The sequence below is a fragment of the Antechinus flavipes genome, chromosome 3 (genome assembly GCF_016432865.1).
Source record: "Antechinus flavipes isolate AdamAnt ecotype Samford, QLD, Australia chromosome 3, AdamAnt_v2, whole genome shotgun sequence".
NCBI classification, from domain to species: domain Eukaryota; kingdom Metazoa; phylum Chordata; class Mammalia; order Dasyuromorphia; family Dasyuridae; genus Antechinus; species Antechinus flavipes.
This window is the reverse complement of record NC_067400.1, coordinates 148,906,917-148,923,992: the sequence shown is the minus strand read 5'-3', so window position 1 is coordinate 148,923,992 and position 17,076 is coordinate 148,906,917. Positions and strand designations below refer to the sequence as shown.

The 17,076-nt window shown below is 35.5% G+C and overlaps 1 protein-coding gene across 1 annotated transcript in view; it reads right to left on the bottom strand.

Annotated features, from left to right (window-relative positions):
• DNAJC3 (DnaJ heat shock protein family (Hsp40) member C3) overlaps positions 1-16,821 on the bottom strand; it is a 78,585-nt gene extending 61,764 nt beyond the window's left edge. The window contains exon 1 of the mRNA XM_051990544.1: positions 16,662-16,821. Coding sequence (XP_051846504.1) covers positions 16,662-16,743 — 82 coding nt within the window. The 5' untranslated portion in view covers positions 16,744-16,821. The remainder of the gene's footprint in view (positions 1-16,661) is intronic.
• Between the last annotated feature and the right edge of the window lie 255 nt (positions 16,822-17,076).

The window sequence follows — 17,076 nt, the reverse complement described above, 5'->3', positions numbered from 1 at the left end:
TCTTTTGGTTTAAGGCGGGAAGTTCTTAAGAAAGAAATCTAGCCAGTTCGGAGTTACAAAAGGAAAAAAAAAGCTTTTAAGGTATGATACCCTATGTGGACAGAAGGAGGAATAAAGCAAGAAAATAAAGCAAGAAAAGAGACAGAGGGAAGAAGGGAAGAGGAAGGGAGGAAGGAAGGAAGGGAAGGAGGAGGAAGGTCTGAAGACCTGCGGAATACAATAAGTATGCTGAAATCCCCTTTTATTAAGCTGGCAGAGGGAGGTAAAGAAAAAACTATGAGCCAGACACTGAACGCATAGAGGAAGGAAAGAAAATGTCCTAGGAATCGATAGATAACAGCTACCAGAATTTGATTTAGTGATAAACATAGACAAATAAGGATATACTGGAGCCAGAGAGGTGATTATTAAGTTTTCAGGGTGAGCCCTGAACTTTGGAAATCAGCAAACACAGCAAATGAAGACTTAATTTGTTCTTGTTGACTGTCTAGACTTTAGCAATAGAGAAAATGTTAATAATACAGGTTAAACTTAAAGTGTACAGAATAAACATTTCTTTCAGAGAGCAAGTTGTAAAATATATATCAGCACATCAATGGACAGAAAGAACCTCAAAGTACAGAGAGATTATTGAGTGATTGTTATATAGGGAAGAGGCTGAAATAGCAACTGGGAACAAGCAATGTCACAACACCCCCACCAGAATTAGCGAGTTGGGGAATATGAGTGAAAAGTACAGTCAGCAGTGGAAAGAATAGCCAGAAATAGCTTATGATCAAGAGGAAACAAGGCCTAAACAATTGCAGCCTGGAAGGAATAAAAAAGATAAAGATTTACAATTAAAACAAGTTCTTTACCTATGGAACAGGCATTATAGAGGACACATTGTGAGGCAGTAAGCAGATATAAAGTGGTATGTTGGGTCATATTGAGAAACAGCTTTAAACACTGATGCCTAAGGTATGATGAGCCATTAGAATGCAGAGGTTAAGAAAAGACAAAAGTATTAACCTTTGAGAAATTAGTTCATGTGGATTATCAGTGAGTAGAAAGAAGTAAACTGGTGAGAAGGAAAATGATTACTTTTGAGAACCCTTGGCTCACATGTGACAAGTGGTGACACTGAATCCTGTGAGATCCAGGAGGCTTGCCTCTCAAAAGACAGGTGCAAGCAAAAGTTCAGGCCCATAAAGAGTCAAGATAGAAAACAGGAGCTGGCAATATGAGGTAGGTCAGGTCCGTGGACAACTTATAGAGCAGTAGAGCCCTGGAAGAAAGACAGAGAACAGAAATCTCAAGTCTGGATCCGGGGACTGCTCCCTAGAAAATCTCAAGAGGTAAAAAGAGGCCAGATTTTAGAAAGAAATTATTTACGAACCTTAACTTAGCTATAGATATTCCAAATATGAGATCACTATACACAATCAAATCAACATAGTATTGAAAGATTTTAATTACATCTATCTTGTTATTCTAACAGAAAAAAGAGACACGACTGCTAAAAAAAAAAAATACTAACTGAACTAGTTTATAGATTTAATACATGTTCAACTAATAATGGGATTATTTTTCAAAACTGGAAAATATAAATACAAAAAGGTAAAGAATCTCAAGGGAAATAACAATAGAGAAGTAGCAAAGAATAAGCCTAGTCTTAAAGCCAAGTGATGTGAAAATTTTGAATGGATTATTAAAAGGATGTTAGAGAATATCTAGAAAAAGAAAGCACTGACAACAAATAGCCAAAACTGCTTCAAGAGTTAGTCATGCCCACTGATACATTATTGGTGGAATTGTGAACATATCCAGCCATTCTGGAGAGCAATTTGGAACTATGCTCAAAAAGTTATCAAACTGTGCATAACCTTTGATCCAGCAGTGTTTCTACTGGGCTTATACCCCAAAGAGATACTAAAGAAGGGAAAGGGACCTGTATGTGCCAAAATGTTTGTGGCAGCCCTGTTTGTAGTGGCTAGACGCTGGAAAATGAATGGATGCCCATCAATTGGAGAATGGTTGAGTAAATTGTGGTATATGAATGTTATGGAATATTATTGTTCTGTAAGGAATGACCAGCAGGATGAATACAGAGAGGACTGGCGAGATTTATATGAACTGATGCTAAGTGAAATGAGCAGAACTAGGAGATCATTATATATCTCAACAACGATACTGTTTGAGGATGTATTCTGATGGAAGTGGATGTCTTCGATAAAGAGAGCTAATTCAGTTTAAACTGATCAAGGATGGAAAGAAGCAGCTACACTCAAAGAAAGAACACTGGGAAATGAATATAAACTGCTTGCATTTTTGTTTTTCTTCCCAGGTTATTTATACCTTGTGAATCCAATTCTCCCTGTGCAACAAGAAAACTGTTCGGTTCTGCACGCATATATTGTATCTAGGATATACTGTAACCTATTCAACATGTAAAGGACTGCTTGCCATCTGGGGGAGGGGGTGGAGGGAGGGAAGGGAAAAATTAGAACAGAAGTGAGTGCAAGGGATAATGTTGTAAAAAATTACCCTGGCATGGGTTCTGTCAATAAAAAGTTATTAAAAAAAAAAAAAAAAAAAAAAAAGTCATGCCACTCCTAATCTCATTTCCTGTTTTTGACAGGATTACTAGATTATCAGATCAGAGAAATGCTGTAGACATGATATACCGACATTTTATAAAATCCCTATTACTATTCCATACACACATACAAAAAAAAAAAAAAAATAGAGAAATGTGCTCTGAGTTTACTGTTGTACAAGTAAATGGATTTGAAGCTTGTAAAGAGACCTATAAAAAGAAAGTTATTGGTTTCGGTGCTGAAGTGATTACACTTAGAATATCTGGCCCTAAGTATTTCACATGCTTGTCAAATTTTCAGATGATACAAAGCTGGAAGAGACAAATACTTTGGATAATATCAGTAACCAAAAAGATCCTGACAGGCTAGAGTATTAAGCCAAACCTATGAAGACAGTTTAAAAGGATTTCACAGTTTTATACTTTATGTCCTAAAACAGAACTCACAAAATTTAATAGAGATCCATAAAGTCTTATATTTTTGTTCTAAAAATAACTTTATAAGATGATAGAGATGTAATTGGATAGCATTTCTTCTGAAGAATGAGAGGTTCCCACCTCTCTTAGGGGAAGATTAGAAGGGAATATCTTTCTAATTGAAAATTCAATATGAGTTAACAGAAAGAAGCTAACCTGATACACTGCTTCCAAGAATAAAAATGTGATTATTTCACTATATTCTGTCCCGGTCAAAACACATTTCAAGTATGACATGCAGTTCCAAGATTTCCTTCACAGGTTAACAATACACTATTTCAAAGTCCAATTCTTCTTATGCAGCAAAATGACTATATGGACATGTATACATATGTTGCATTTAACATATACTTGAACACATATAACATGTATTGATCTACCTGTCACCTGGGGGAGGGGGAAGGAGGGGAAAAACTGGAACAAAAGGTTTTGCAATTGTCAATGCTGAAAAATTACCCATGCATATATCTTGTAAATAAAAAGATGTAAAGGGCTGAAACTGAGTTTTTTGGGGTCGGACAACCGAGCACTTAAGGCTAATTACCAATTGGCCAATATTCTTATTAGCATATGCTTGGAAAATGGCCCTTCCCACTATTCTGTGCTAGCTCCATCTTTTGGTGGAGTGGAGTAAGACAAGCCAGAGTCACTTTGGTGGTAGACGAGGAGAAGGAAGGTCGTGGAGATCCTGTGTGCATTCCCTTCACTTCTACCCCTAAAGACAAAGAATAAAGACCAAGGACTTTTGCTTGTCCTGACTTCAGCTGATTCTAAGGTATCCAGGGTGCTAACTCAGTCTTAACAAAAAGATTTCTTCATTTAAAAAAAAAATACAAGTCTCAAAAAAAAAAGTAGAATGGGTAACTTCAAGAGGTGATGAGTTTTCCTCACAGGAGGTCTTTAAACAAAAGTTGGATGACCACTTGTCAAGTATGATGTAAAAGAAATTCTATTTGGAGTGACACACTAAAGTAGATGGCCAATGAGGAACCTTCTATCTCTGAAATTCTATGGTTTTGTGATAATAGCACTTTTAACAAACCCAAGAACAAAAACTATCAAGCAGAAGAATTTTTAACTGAGATCCATAAACATTCTTTTTAACTTGACAACTGTATTTGAATTATAGCTGCTTTCCTTAGTAATACTATATATTTTTGTTTATACATTTAAAAATACCATAATCAGGTATCTACAGATTTCAGACTGCCTGAAGTTTGTGACACCAAAAATTATTTAAGAAGTCTTCCACTAATGAAAGGACAGCTAGGAGATAAGAGTGTTGGCCTGCAGTCAGAAAGACTTATCTTTCTGAGTTCAAATCTGGCCTGAGATACTTAATAGCTGTGGGACCTTGAGGAAGTCATTTAATCCTGGTTACTTTTGTTTCTTTATCTGCAAAAAAGTACTGTGGAAGGAAATGGCAAACCCACAGCAGTATCTTTGCCAAGAAAAACGCAAATGGGTTTACAAAGAGTTAGCCACAATTGAAATGACTAAACCTAAGCAATTACTAAGAGGAAAGACTCTACACTGAAGAAATACTGAGAAAATCAAATGGCAGTTTTGCAGAAAAAGCTTTAGATTAACATTTTTTTTTCTTTTCTTTTCTTTTTTTTTTATTTAATAATAACTTTGTATTGACAGAATCCATGCCAGGATAATTTTTACACAGCATTATCCCTTGCAATCACTTATGTTTCGTTTTTTTCCCTCCCTCCCCCCCCCCAAGATGGCAAGCAGTCCTATATATGTTAAATATGTAGCAGTATATCCTAGATACAATACATATTTGCAGAACCGAACAGTTCTCCCACTGCACAGGGAGAGTTGAATTCAGAAGGTAAAAATAACTCAGGAAGAAAATCAAAAATCAAATAGTTCACATTCATTTCCCAGTATTCCTTCTTTGGGTGTAGCTGTTTCTGTCCATCATTTATCCAATGAAACTCAGTTAAGTCTCTTTGTCAGAGAAATCCACTTCCATCAGAATACATCCTCATACAATATCGTTGTCGAAGTGTATAATGATCTCCTGGTTCTGCTCATCTCACTTAGCATCAGTCCATGTAGGTCTCTCCAAGCCTCTCTGTATTCATCCTGCTGGTCATTCCTTACAGAGCAATAATATTCCATAACATTCATATACCACAATTTACCCAGCCATTCTCCAATTGATGGGCATCCATTCATTTTCCAGTTTCTAGCCACTACAAACAGGGCTGCTACAAACATTTTGGCACATACCGGTCCCTTTCCCTTTTTTAGTATTAGATTAACATTTAAACCATATGTTAAAATTAAATATATACATAATTTAATATAAAATATGCAATATTTTACATATGTACATACATACACACCATACACAAAATATAATGCAATAAATATGCCTTTGTCACAAACAGGTCCAAATAATATGCAAGCTAAATGTAAAAAAATAAATTAAAAAATAGTACCTATCTTTAAGATTTCTAGTTAGAGAAAAAATTCATAATGAAACACTGATTATGACTACTTAACAAGCTTTAAATTCTCTCATACTATCACTAAGGCCACATCTCTCTTTTTCAAAAAGGGGGGGATTACAAAAAGTAAAATAGACTACTTTATATAAAATTAAAGTGTTTGCATTAAAAAAAATTAAACTAGAATAAAGGAAACTCAAGGCATTGTATCAAATATTTATAATCCACAAGATAGATAGTAAACACATCCATCCACACGTATAGGATTAAGAGTTATTTTCCAATAAATTAATGGTCAAAGGTCCTGAATAGTTTTGAAAGAAATACAAAGTATAAAACAATCATTTTTTAAAATCCTCTACATCACTAATAAACAAAAATTAAAACAACTCATAAGTTATACTCATAACCACCAAAATGAAAAAGCTAATAAAAGATTAAAATAATGTAATGTTGAGTGCAGAGATACTATGTAAATACAGGCGCATTAAATATACTATTAGTTGAGTAGTGAATTAGTACAATCATTCTATCAACCTTACTAAATTGATTAAATCAATTAACCTTATTTTTAAAAAGACTAAACTGTTCATATTCTTTGATCTAGTGATGCCATTAAAAGTACACACATACCCAAAGGAGGTCAAAGGCAGTAAGAAATGTCTTATGCATGCCAATATAGTTTTGGAAGCATTTTTGGTGCTTAAAACAACTGGTAACTGATTGAACTGTGGAATATGAATGTAATGAAGTACCATGGCACTGTAAGTCCTAATACAGTATATATTAGCAAAGACATAAAGATAGAATAGCATACTCTAAATTTGTCTATAGTGGAAGGAAGCAATATGATCAGAGTTTGTAAAAGATAGATGAGGAATGATGACAATCATGAAATGAAAGTATGAAAATTAATTTGTGTATCCTTTCCCTCATCTATTGCTAGAAAGACCTTACCAAGTAACTTTTCTTCCTAAAAGCTACATACTCTCATCATTTCTAATAATCTAAGCATTCTGCTTCATCTTTTTCCAATCCCACAGGCTAAACATAAAACTGAAATTCTAGTATAACCACTCAGTAAAGATATACTCAAAATGAGTCCTCAAAGTTCTCTCTTCTGATTTCTAGGGTTGAATGAGATTTCTTATTTGTCCCTTGAAAACAAAACGCAGGGTTGTTTGCTTGTTTTTTGTTTTCTCAGTTTTTTTCTTTTTGATCTGATTTTTCTCGTACATCATGATAAATATGGAAATATGTATAAAAGAATTGTACATGTTTCACATATATTTGATTATTTGCTGTGTAAGGGAGAGAATGCAGGAGGAGAGGGAGAAAAAATTAGAACACAGCGTTTTGCAAAGATGAATGTTGACTATCTTTGCATGTATTTTGAAAATAAAAAGTTATTATTAAAAAAAAAAAAAAAGTCAGAAGCAGCAGTAGTTTCAGGAGTTCTTAAGCCAGAGAGAAGAAAGAGATCTAATAACTGGTCAGAAAAGAAAGTTCTTGCCACCAAAGTCCTTTAAACTTTGAATATCAGGTTTCTTCTCTATAAAATGGGAATAACTATGGGGCCTAAAACTCTCACAGGCTTTTTGTGGTTCTCAAAATATGATCAAGTATTATATACCTTGCAAAACTTAAAGCTATATAGAGTCATTTATTCTTGGATTTCTTCCTATGGAGTCAGATTATACTAGATAGAAAAGTCCCTATTGTTAGACAAAAGCAAACTATATAACCCTAAAGTTGTTTAGTTGTTTTTCAGTCTTGTCTGACATGACCTCTTTTGGCATTTTCTTGGCAATGATGTTGGAGTGGTTTGGCATTTCCTTCTCCAGATCATTTTACAGATGAAGAAATTGAGGCAAACAAGATTAAATGACTTATCTAGAATAACAGGGTCTGAGGCCAAATTTGAACTCAAGTCTTTCTGACTCCAGACACCATCCACTGCGTCAGCTTCACCTAGCTGTCCCACTCTAAAATTAAGAGCTTGTTAAATTGAAGGCCATATATTTTTTAAAAAATATATTGATAATTGTATTTCAGTATAATGGGTTTTCTTTGTGATTCTGTAATTAACAGATTTTATACATTTAAAGTGTTCCTATAGTAAGCATTTATAAATATTTATATTATTATTATACATATTATATTATAAATAATTTCACTTCACTTTGTATCTGTTCTCTCCATGTCTTCAACTCCACAGAATAAGAAGATGTGCCTTGGTGTTCCATAGCCCATTCTATTTCCTGCTTCCTTTTGTGTCTTCGGCTCCCTCATTAGATCATAAGTTACTGAAAACAGTATAACAGGATAACAGGACATAATCCCAGTTTTGAAGATAGTATAACAGCCTATAAAGATGGTCCTTTCTAACGAAACTAATTCTGTAACTTTCTAACTACTCTTAAAACCTCATTAGGAGACACAAAATGCAATTAGCTCATGATTAACCATAAAAATACAGAAGGACAAAGTTAATGCTAATCCCTAAACAAAAGATTCTTATTTAAAAAACAACAACAACAACAAAAAGAAAACAGGAACCCTCAATTATGATTAGATTATTACAAAAGCTTTGATAGACAGTAGAAAAGTTTAAGGGGACTCTAAAGGAAGAAGATCAGATGAGTAGACAAATAGTCATAATGTGGTCAGTATCAAAACCAGGGAAAGATGAATCAGACTGAGGAAGGCTACAAAAGTCCATCAAGATCTATAAGCTCTGGTAAATGCTTGATGTCAGAATCAAAACATCCCAGCAAGTTCACAGACAAGGACTAAGTTGTTTCCCACAGTAGGAGTTTTTAACTTTTTTTTTTTTTTTTGGGGGGGGGGGGGTGGTCACAGAATGTTTGGCATTCTAGGAAAATCTTTAACTTTTTCATAGAATATTTTTAAATGCATAAAATGAAATTGGGCTATAAAGAAAAAACTATTATTAAAATATAATATACACATACATATATGCACATTTACATAAATATATTACACACATATATTTATGTGTGTACATCACATCCACCTCTTGGCAAAATGAGGATGGGTTATGGGTGCAAATTAGATATACATTCAGAAATGAAGAAATATTCATTATTTTCATTAATGCTACCTGTACAAGAGGTGGCTCTACTAGGAAAACAGAGAAGTGATCTTTTTTAATACCAATAATTTTTTCTATTGGTCTTGAAATTTTACTCTTGAATCAAAAACAAGATTGACAAGACCGTGTAAAAAAGCTATATTTAAATTATTTGTCTAAAACTTAAAATCCAAAGGTAGAGCCAAAATGGAAACTCAACTGTGCTCTTCCAAATTTACTTCCAAACAACTTCAATGTCTCAAACCAAATTCTGGAGCAACAGAACCCAAACAAGGAAGAACTGAAACAATTTTTCAGTCCAAGACAACTTAGAAGGTCAGCAGGAAAGGTCTATCTGACCAGTATGAGAATGGAGTCTCTTTGCTGGCATTAGATACAGGACTCTTTTACATTGCCCATATAAAGATACAGGTTACAATGTCAAGGCAAGGAAGAGCACTAGTGCACTGGAGCTTAAAGTACTGTAGTAATGAGTAGTGCTTAGCATAGGCCAGGAGAGTAGTAGAAGACTTTTTGTTTTTTTTAATCACATCACCTTAAAAGAACTGAAAACTCCCAGACTCCCAGAATTGCCCTAAAAAGAGCTGCACAAAAAACTCAAGATTGGGAAAATGTTCCCCCCTTCACCCTGAGAACAGAATCCAATTTTAACATCAAATTAAAAATCAAAAAACAGTTTAGAAAAAGAACAAAAAAATAAACAACAACAACAACAACAACAAAAAAAAAAAAAAAAACCCTGAACACAGAAAGTTACTAAGGAGAAGGAAGATCAAAACACAAACTCAAAAAAAGACAAAAAAATCAAAACTGCTATATTCAAAGCATCAATGAAAAAAAAAGTGACTTAATCGCCGACTCCAAAAGAATTCCTAGACAAGTTCAAAACTGATTTTCAAAATCAAAAAGAGGAAAAATTAAGGAAAGAAATGAAAGTGAAGAAAGAAAATCATGAAAAGAAAAACATGAACTACTTCGTAGAGTTACAAAAAAAAATACTGAAGAAAATAACTTAAAAAAAACAGGCTAAAATGATAAAAGAGGCACAAAAATCCAATGAAGAGGAAAATGTCTTGAAAAGATATTGGTTATAAGGAGACAATGGTTAAATCTAATTTAGCACTGATTTAATCCTACAACAAATAATGGTTTCCTAATGATATAATGACTGGAGTATACTCAGTACACAGCATATAAGCAAGAAGCTCTCAGAGCCAAACATAGAAGCTCACCAAGCCCACTTCCAGAGGCAGAGTCAGATTCATTCCAACTTCCACCTTTGTGCTGGCTGGAGATTTCGAGAAAGAGAGGCTGAAGCTGGCAGAGACAAAGGACTAGCAGCAAGAGCTCTCAGAACCAAGGAGAGAGATAAGTCTCTAAGAAAGCTAATTGGGCTATTTTAAAGGAGACAATAAAGGATCTGAACTTTCAACTCCTGGCTGCATTTGGGGTGATTACTGAACTGAACTAAAACTAAGGCTGCCTGCAGAAGCCCCCAGAAAACCTGCTCCCAGAGAACATTATATTTTAGAGAAGACTATTACAGGAAAAGATACACAAAAATTCATTGAAGAAAAATACTTTAAAAAGCAGAACTGGCCAAATAGAAAAGGAGGTATAAAATTATAGTGAAGAAAATGATTACTTAAAAATAAAAATTGGTCAAATGAAAACTAATAACTCCATGACACATCAAGAAACAACAAAACAAAATTTTAAAAATGAAAAAATAAAGGAAAACAAGTGACTGAGAAAATAGATTGAAGAGAGATCATTTAAGAATAACTGGACTGCCTGAAAACTATCATGAAAAAGAGTCTAAATATTTTGCAAGAAATTCAGTGATATTTCAGGAACAGTGAGTAAAGTAAAAACTTCAGGGTCAAAGAGAAAATATTGCAAGCAGCCAAGAAGAAACAATTCAGATATCATGCAGCCAAAGTTAGGATAACACAAGATTTAGCAGCTTTTACATTCAAGAATCAGAGAACTCGGAGTATGATGTTCTGGAGGGCAAAGGAGCTAGATTTACAACCAAGGATTCACCTATCCAGAAAAACCAAGTATAATCTTTCAGGAGAAAAAATTCATATTCAATGGAATAGAGGACTTTCAAGCATTCCTGATAAAAAGACCAAAGCTGAATAAAAGATATGACTTTTGCAAGAGAAGCATTAAAAAAGGTAAATAGGAAAGAAATCATAAGGAATTTAACAAAATTAAACTATTTATATTCCTACAAGGAAAGAAGATATTTGTGACTCCCAAACTTTCTCATTATTACGGTAGTAAGAAAGAATATGTATAGACAGAGGGGGAATATGGTGGTCAGAAACAAAACACTTTTGAGGATGGTCAGGGTAGATGGAAAGGAAGAGTAAGAGAATAGATGGAGGGAAACACAAAGATAGCTACCATGAAAAAAAAATTAAAAGTAAGTTTTCCTGAAAAAGGCCTCATTTCTCAAAAATATAGAAAACTGAGTCAAATTTATAAAAATAAGAACCATTCTCCAATTTATGAAATGGTCAAAGGATATGAGGTAAAGTAACCAAAGCTATCACTCTATGAAAAAATGTTGCAAGTCAATATTGATTAGAGAAATGTACACTAAAACAACTTTGAGATATCTCCCCACGCCTATCAGCTTGGTCAATATGACAGAAAACTAAGACATTAATGCACTGCTGGTGGAGTTGAGAATTGATTCAACCATTCTAGAGTGCAATTTAGAATTATGGTCCAAAAGCTACTCCACTTCCAAAACCTGTTACTCTGGTTATAGATACTAGTTCTACATCCCGAGAGACTGAAAAGAGAAGGAAAGGACACACACACACACACACACACACACACACACATACACAAAACTATTTGTAGTGGCTCCCATTATTGGAAATATACCTTAAAGAGTAAGGAATAGTTTTCCTGTCAGATCTACGGAGAAGGGAAGAGATAGAGAGCATTATGAAATTCAAAATGGATAATTTTGACCATATTAAACTATATTGCACCAAAAAACCCACTGCAACCAAGATTAGAAGAAAAGCAGAAAGCTGGTAAACAATTTTTACAGCAAGTATCTCTGATAAAGGTTTCATTTCTCAAGTATATAGAGAATTGAATTTAGAAGAATACAAATAATTCCCCAATTGACAAATTAATAAAGGATATGAAGAGGTTTTTAGACAAAGAAATCAGAGCCGTCTACATTCATATGAAAAAATGCTTCAAACCACTACTGATTAGAGAAATACAAATTAAAACAGCTCTAAGGTATGACCTCATACCTACCATACTGTCTAATAAGACAGAAAAGAAAAATAATAAATGTTAAGAAAATGTGAGAAAATTGGGACATTATTGCATGCACTACTGGTGGAGCTGTGAAATGATCCAACCATTCTGGAGAGCAATTTGGAGCTATTCCTAAAAAGCAATCAAACTGAGCACACTCTTGATCCAGCAATTTTATACTCTTGACTACCTTGAAAGTATCAAAAATCTGTAGATTCCCAGAACTATCTCTGGAAAAACAAAAAACAAAAAAAAAAAAACAGGATAAAAATGCCTGAAGTTCAGCACAGTACCTCTCTACCCAAAGGATGAGCCAAGCCCAACTTTAACAAATTACAAAATCAAGAAATACATTAGGGAACAAGAGCAAACAACAACAAAAAAATTGATCATAAAAAGCTACTATGGTAACAGGGAAGACTAAGATAAACTCAGAAGAAAACAACAATGTGAAAACAGCTACAAACAAAGCCTCTAAGAAACATGCCATTCAAATTTGCCATTCAAACAGAAGATTCAAAAGAAGCAAAAAACAAAACAAAATAAATATAAAAGGGCAATCATAAGGATTTCAATAAAATTAAACTGCTTACATTTCTATATAGGAAGATGATACATGTAACTCCTAAGAATCATTATCATTATTAGAGCAGTTATAGATAGCACAGATATGAGCTGATTATGGTAGAATGATCGCCAAAAAAATGAAGGGGTGAGAAAGAGGGATGCATTGGGAAAAGGGGGAAAGTCGAAAGTAAAATGGGGGAAATTTTCTCACATAAATTAGATGCACAAGGAAGAGTTTTTATAGTGAAAGGGAAAATGGGGAGAGGAGGGAAGTGACAGGTAATGCTTGAACTATGAACTCTCATTGGAATTGGTTCAAAGAGGGAATCTATAACTTACCCAATAAAAAAAGAAGGCACCAAGAAAAAAGAGGAGGGGAATGATAAAAGGGAGAATAGAGTAAGAGAAGCAATAGTTTGAAGCAAAATAGAGTGTCTATAAGAAGAAACAGAAGAAAATTGGTTGAAGGGGGGAAAAAGGCAGAAATAGAACTAATTAAAAGGCATAATCAGGTTACAGTTTACAAAAAGGCACCATAATGAAGAGGTTTTTTTTTTTTTGGTTTGGTTTTTTTTTTTGCCTTTTTTTTTTTAAAGCTTTCATTTTCAAAACATATCCATAGTTTTCAATATTCAGTGTGGCAAAAGCTTGTGTTCCAAATTTTTTTCTCCCCCTCCCTTAGAAGGCAAGTAATCCAAATATGTTAAACATGTGCAATTTTTCTACCCAATTATTGTCCAACTGTCCAATAATAATAATACCGAAGTACAATTTAGAACTAGTCCCATTAGACTATAAAACCTTTTGACCCAGAAATACCACTTCTCTGTATATATACCAAAGAGATCAAAGAAAAGAGGGAAAAAGCTAAAAGTGCAAAAATATTTATAGCAGCTCTTTTTATGATAGCAAAACTGGAAATGAAAGGGATATCCATCAATTGCGGAATGACTGAACAATTGTAGCATATGATTGTGATGGAATATTCTATAATGTGGGGAATGACAAAGCAGATAATCTCAGAAAAATATTACAAGACAATATATGAACTGATGTGAAGTGAGAAATGAGAAATTCTGCAGAGTAATAGCAATGTTATAATGATGATCAATTGTGAAAGACATGGCTATTCTGATCAATACAACAATACAAAACAATTCCATAGGACATATGATGAAAAAATGCTATCCATCTCCAAAAAGAACTGATGAATTTTGAGTACAAACTGAAATATAATTTTCTCATTTTATTTTTGTTTTTTTTTTTTAAAAAAAACTACAGTTTAAGATGGAAATGTTTTGTATGATTTCACGGGTATTAAAACAATGTACTGCTTACATTCTCAATAGGTAGATAAAGGTAGGAGGAAGGCAGAGAATTTGGTACTCAAAATTCAAAAAGAAAAGAAACAAAATATAAATAAAATATTTTAAAAGAAAATTTTAATAAAAGTACCATATAAACACCCTTCATTATACATTCCTAGTTTTTCCAATTTATAAATCCCTCTAGAGAATCAAGCAACTAACTCAGTTTCCTAGATAGTCTAAAAATAGCAACAGTTATTTGTTAATAACAATCAAGATCCTTCTAGTTTCAACTTTGCAATAAGAATAGGTCTTTAAAGAGCTGGCACATAAATTCCAAAAGACTTGTGATGGAAAGAGTCATACGCATCCAGAGAGAAAACTATTGATACTTTTTTTTTTTTAACCTTGCTATCTTTACCTTTTATCTTGCTACCTTACCCCTACTGGTGAAGGAACCTTCGCTCCCCTCTTTCCTTGACAGAATCTGGCACCCTCAGCTCCCTCCTCCCCAAAAGAGAGAGGGAACTATTAGCCACCCCTTCCTCTTGGCAGAGAGAATAGTGAGCACAGCAGGTAAAGGAAACTCACCTTTTTTTTTTTTTTTTTTTTTGGGGGGGGGGGGGAGACTTGGGTTTTTTCCCCTTGTGGTTTTTTTTCTCCTTTTGTTATTTTTCTTGGGCAGCATGACAAGGAAATATGTGTGGAAGAATTGCACATTTAACCTGTATTGAATTGCTTGCAGTCTATGGGGGGAGGAGAAGAAAAATTTGGGACACAAGGCTTGCAAAAGCATGTTGAAAACTATCTTTGTCTGTATTGGGAAAAATAAAAAGCTATTTAAAAAAAAAAGTTGGCACATCATTTGAAAGCTACCACTAGATTTTTCTAAAGTGTCTAAAAAACTGAAATATAGTCAACCACTTTACATTAATGGTAGCTCTCCAAATTGTAATATGTCCTTGTTTTTCATAAGATTTCCCCTATAAGTATAAACTGAGAAAAAGAAAGTTTATTCTTCAGTGAATTCCTCTAGGAATAGTTCCCTTGGATTTCCCTTTTGCGAGGATAATTTTTCAACATCGACCTTTACATAGCCTTGAGTTTCAGATTTTTCCCTCCTTCCCTCCACCCCTTCCCTACAGCAAGCAATCCAATATGTACACATGTTAAAATATATGTTATATTGGATTTCTTCTTAAGAATAAGTCACTCACTTTGAGCACCAGCCCTGAAGTCAGGAGGAGCAGAGTTCAAATCTGGTCTCAGACACTTAACACTTCCTAGCTGTTGTGATCCTGGTTAACCCCAATTGACTCAGCCAAAAAAAAAAAAAAAAAAGAATAGGTTACTCCCAATCAAAAAGCGTTGAGAGTCATACTAATTGAAGGTGAACTATTAAACTGAAAACGACTACTTACAATACCACAAAATAATAATTCTCAACAACTAATTTTTATATAGTATTTTAGTTTCCAAATGGCTTTACAAAGTTGACCTTGCTGATAAAAATTTGGAGGCAAATTGGTGAAGCACTTGATTTACCACACCACACATGTAGTTTGTTCAAGATGTTCAAAAGCTCTAATTAAGACGGTTTTTGTTTTTATATTTTGCCCTATTTTCTATAAAGATCCTATTTTTCTGTTCAAGAAGACAGATTTTTCAATCAATTTTGAAGTTTTTTGAACTTCCTTATAAAAATGAGATGTTGAATGAATCTTTTCTAAAAGTTATTACTTTTTCCACTATAAATTTTAGCTTTCACTGAGAAGCAATATTTGATAAGTGCAATATCTTTGCTATCCAATGTTATGGTATTCAAATAGCAAAAAAAGTAAAATGCTCACAAATATATTTACAAAGTTCTAGTGGTACTAGTTTATAGAATACTTCTGCGCCTTTTTAAGACCTCTTTTCTCAGTAGCTTGATTATAAACGGTATCTCACGTAGTCATAACCTATTTGATAATTATACAAACCACCATTAAAAAAAAAAGTCCCTTTCCTAAATCTCCCAGATCAAACCACTACCACAAGTGCATGGGAAAAAAAAATCCAGTTAATAAATCCCTTAATCCAGAGGTGAAAGAACCATCCATAAACATCACCACTACATTTAGATGTATGAGGACCACTAACTAGCCTTCTTGTCTCCTAGAATCCCCAGAGCACCCTTCCCACTCACCCCTAACAGGGGCAACTGCTTTTAAATTTAGGAGAAAAGCTACACTTTCGCTAATCAACACAGACACCTAGGTAGGTACATATCTACCTAGCCGCCCCCCCCTCCATTAAGGCAGAGTCAACCCACCCACTCCCGAGCTTGCTCACCTGCTCCGCTCACTATTCTCTACGCCAAGAGGAAGGTGTAGCTAAGAGTTCCCCCCTCTCATAAGGAGGCGGGATTTGAGGGTGCCAGATTCCGTCAAGGAAAGGGGGGAGCTAAGGTTCCTTCGCTACTAGGGGTAAGGTAGCAAGATAGATAAGTGTGATATTAAGAGAGTCTCCACACACGGTCCCAGGCCACACTTGGAGCCCCAGAACACACCTGGAACCTCAACCCCGGAATCCATAGAGGGCGACCAGGGGGCGGGGAGACGTGGAGAGTAGTACGGAGATCATACACCATGAGCTCGGAGACAACAGCTCAGCCGTATCTTATTCCGGGACCGGCCCATCCCATACACCCTAACAACAGCTGCAAACACCCCTATGGCAGACAGCCCCGCTCCACCGGTCCGCACCTTCCGAGGTCGGGGAAGGGGGGAGAAAGGGATAAAGGTAGGAAAGCAGTCTGAGGGCCAGGCCCGGCTCGCCACAGTCGCCTCAGGCCGGAGGGTCTTCCTCACCTTCGTACTGCAGATCCACCAGGACAAGCAGGAAGGGGAACACCGAGCTCAATCGGCTAGTCATAGAGCCGAGGTACACCATGGCCGAGGGCGCTCACAAGGAGGAGGAGGACGAAAAGAGAGTGCGGGAACTGACCAGCTCCCGCGGCCACTGTAGCCGCTCGGGCCACGGCTGGTGACGGGAGTAAGGGGCGGAACCGCGGACGCCGCTACGCCCCGGGCCCCTGACGCCGTCCAATCGCGTGCTTCCAGGGCGCCCTCTAAGCGGGCTCGCTTGGGTCGTGGTGGGTGCTGATAGGCTGCCGAGGCCCAAGCCCCACCCCTTCTCTGATAGGATAACGTGGAAGCACGAGACGCAGAGGCGTCCGCCAGCCCCGAGCTGTCAGGGAACCCTAAGGCTGGCCCGGCCTGGAGG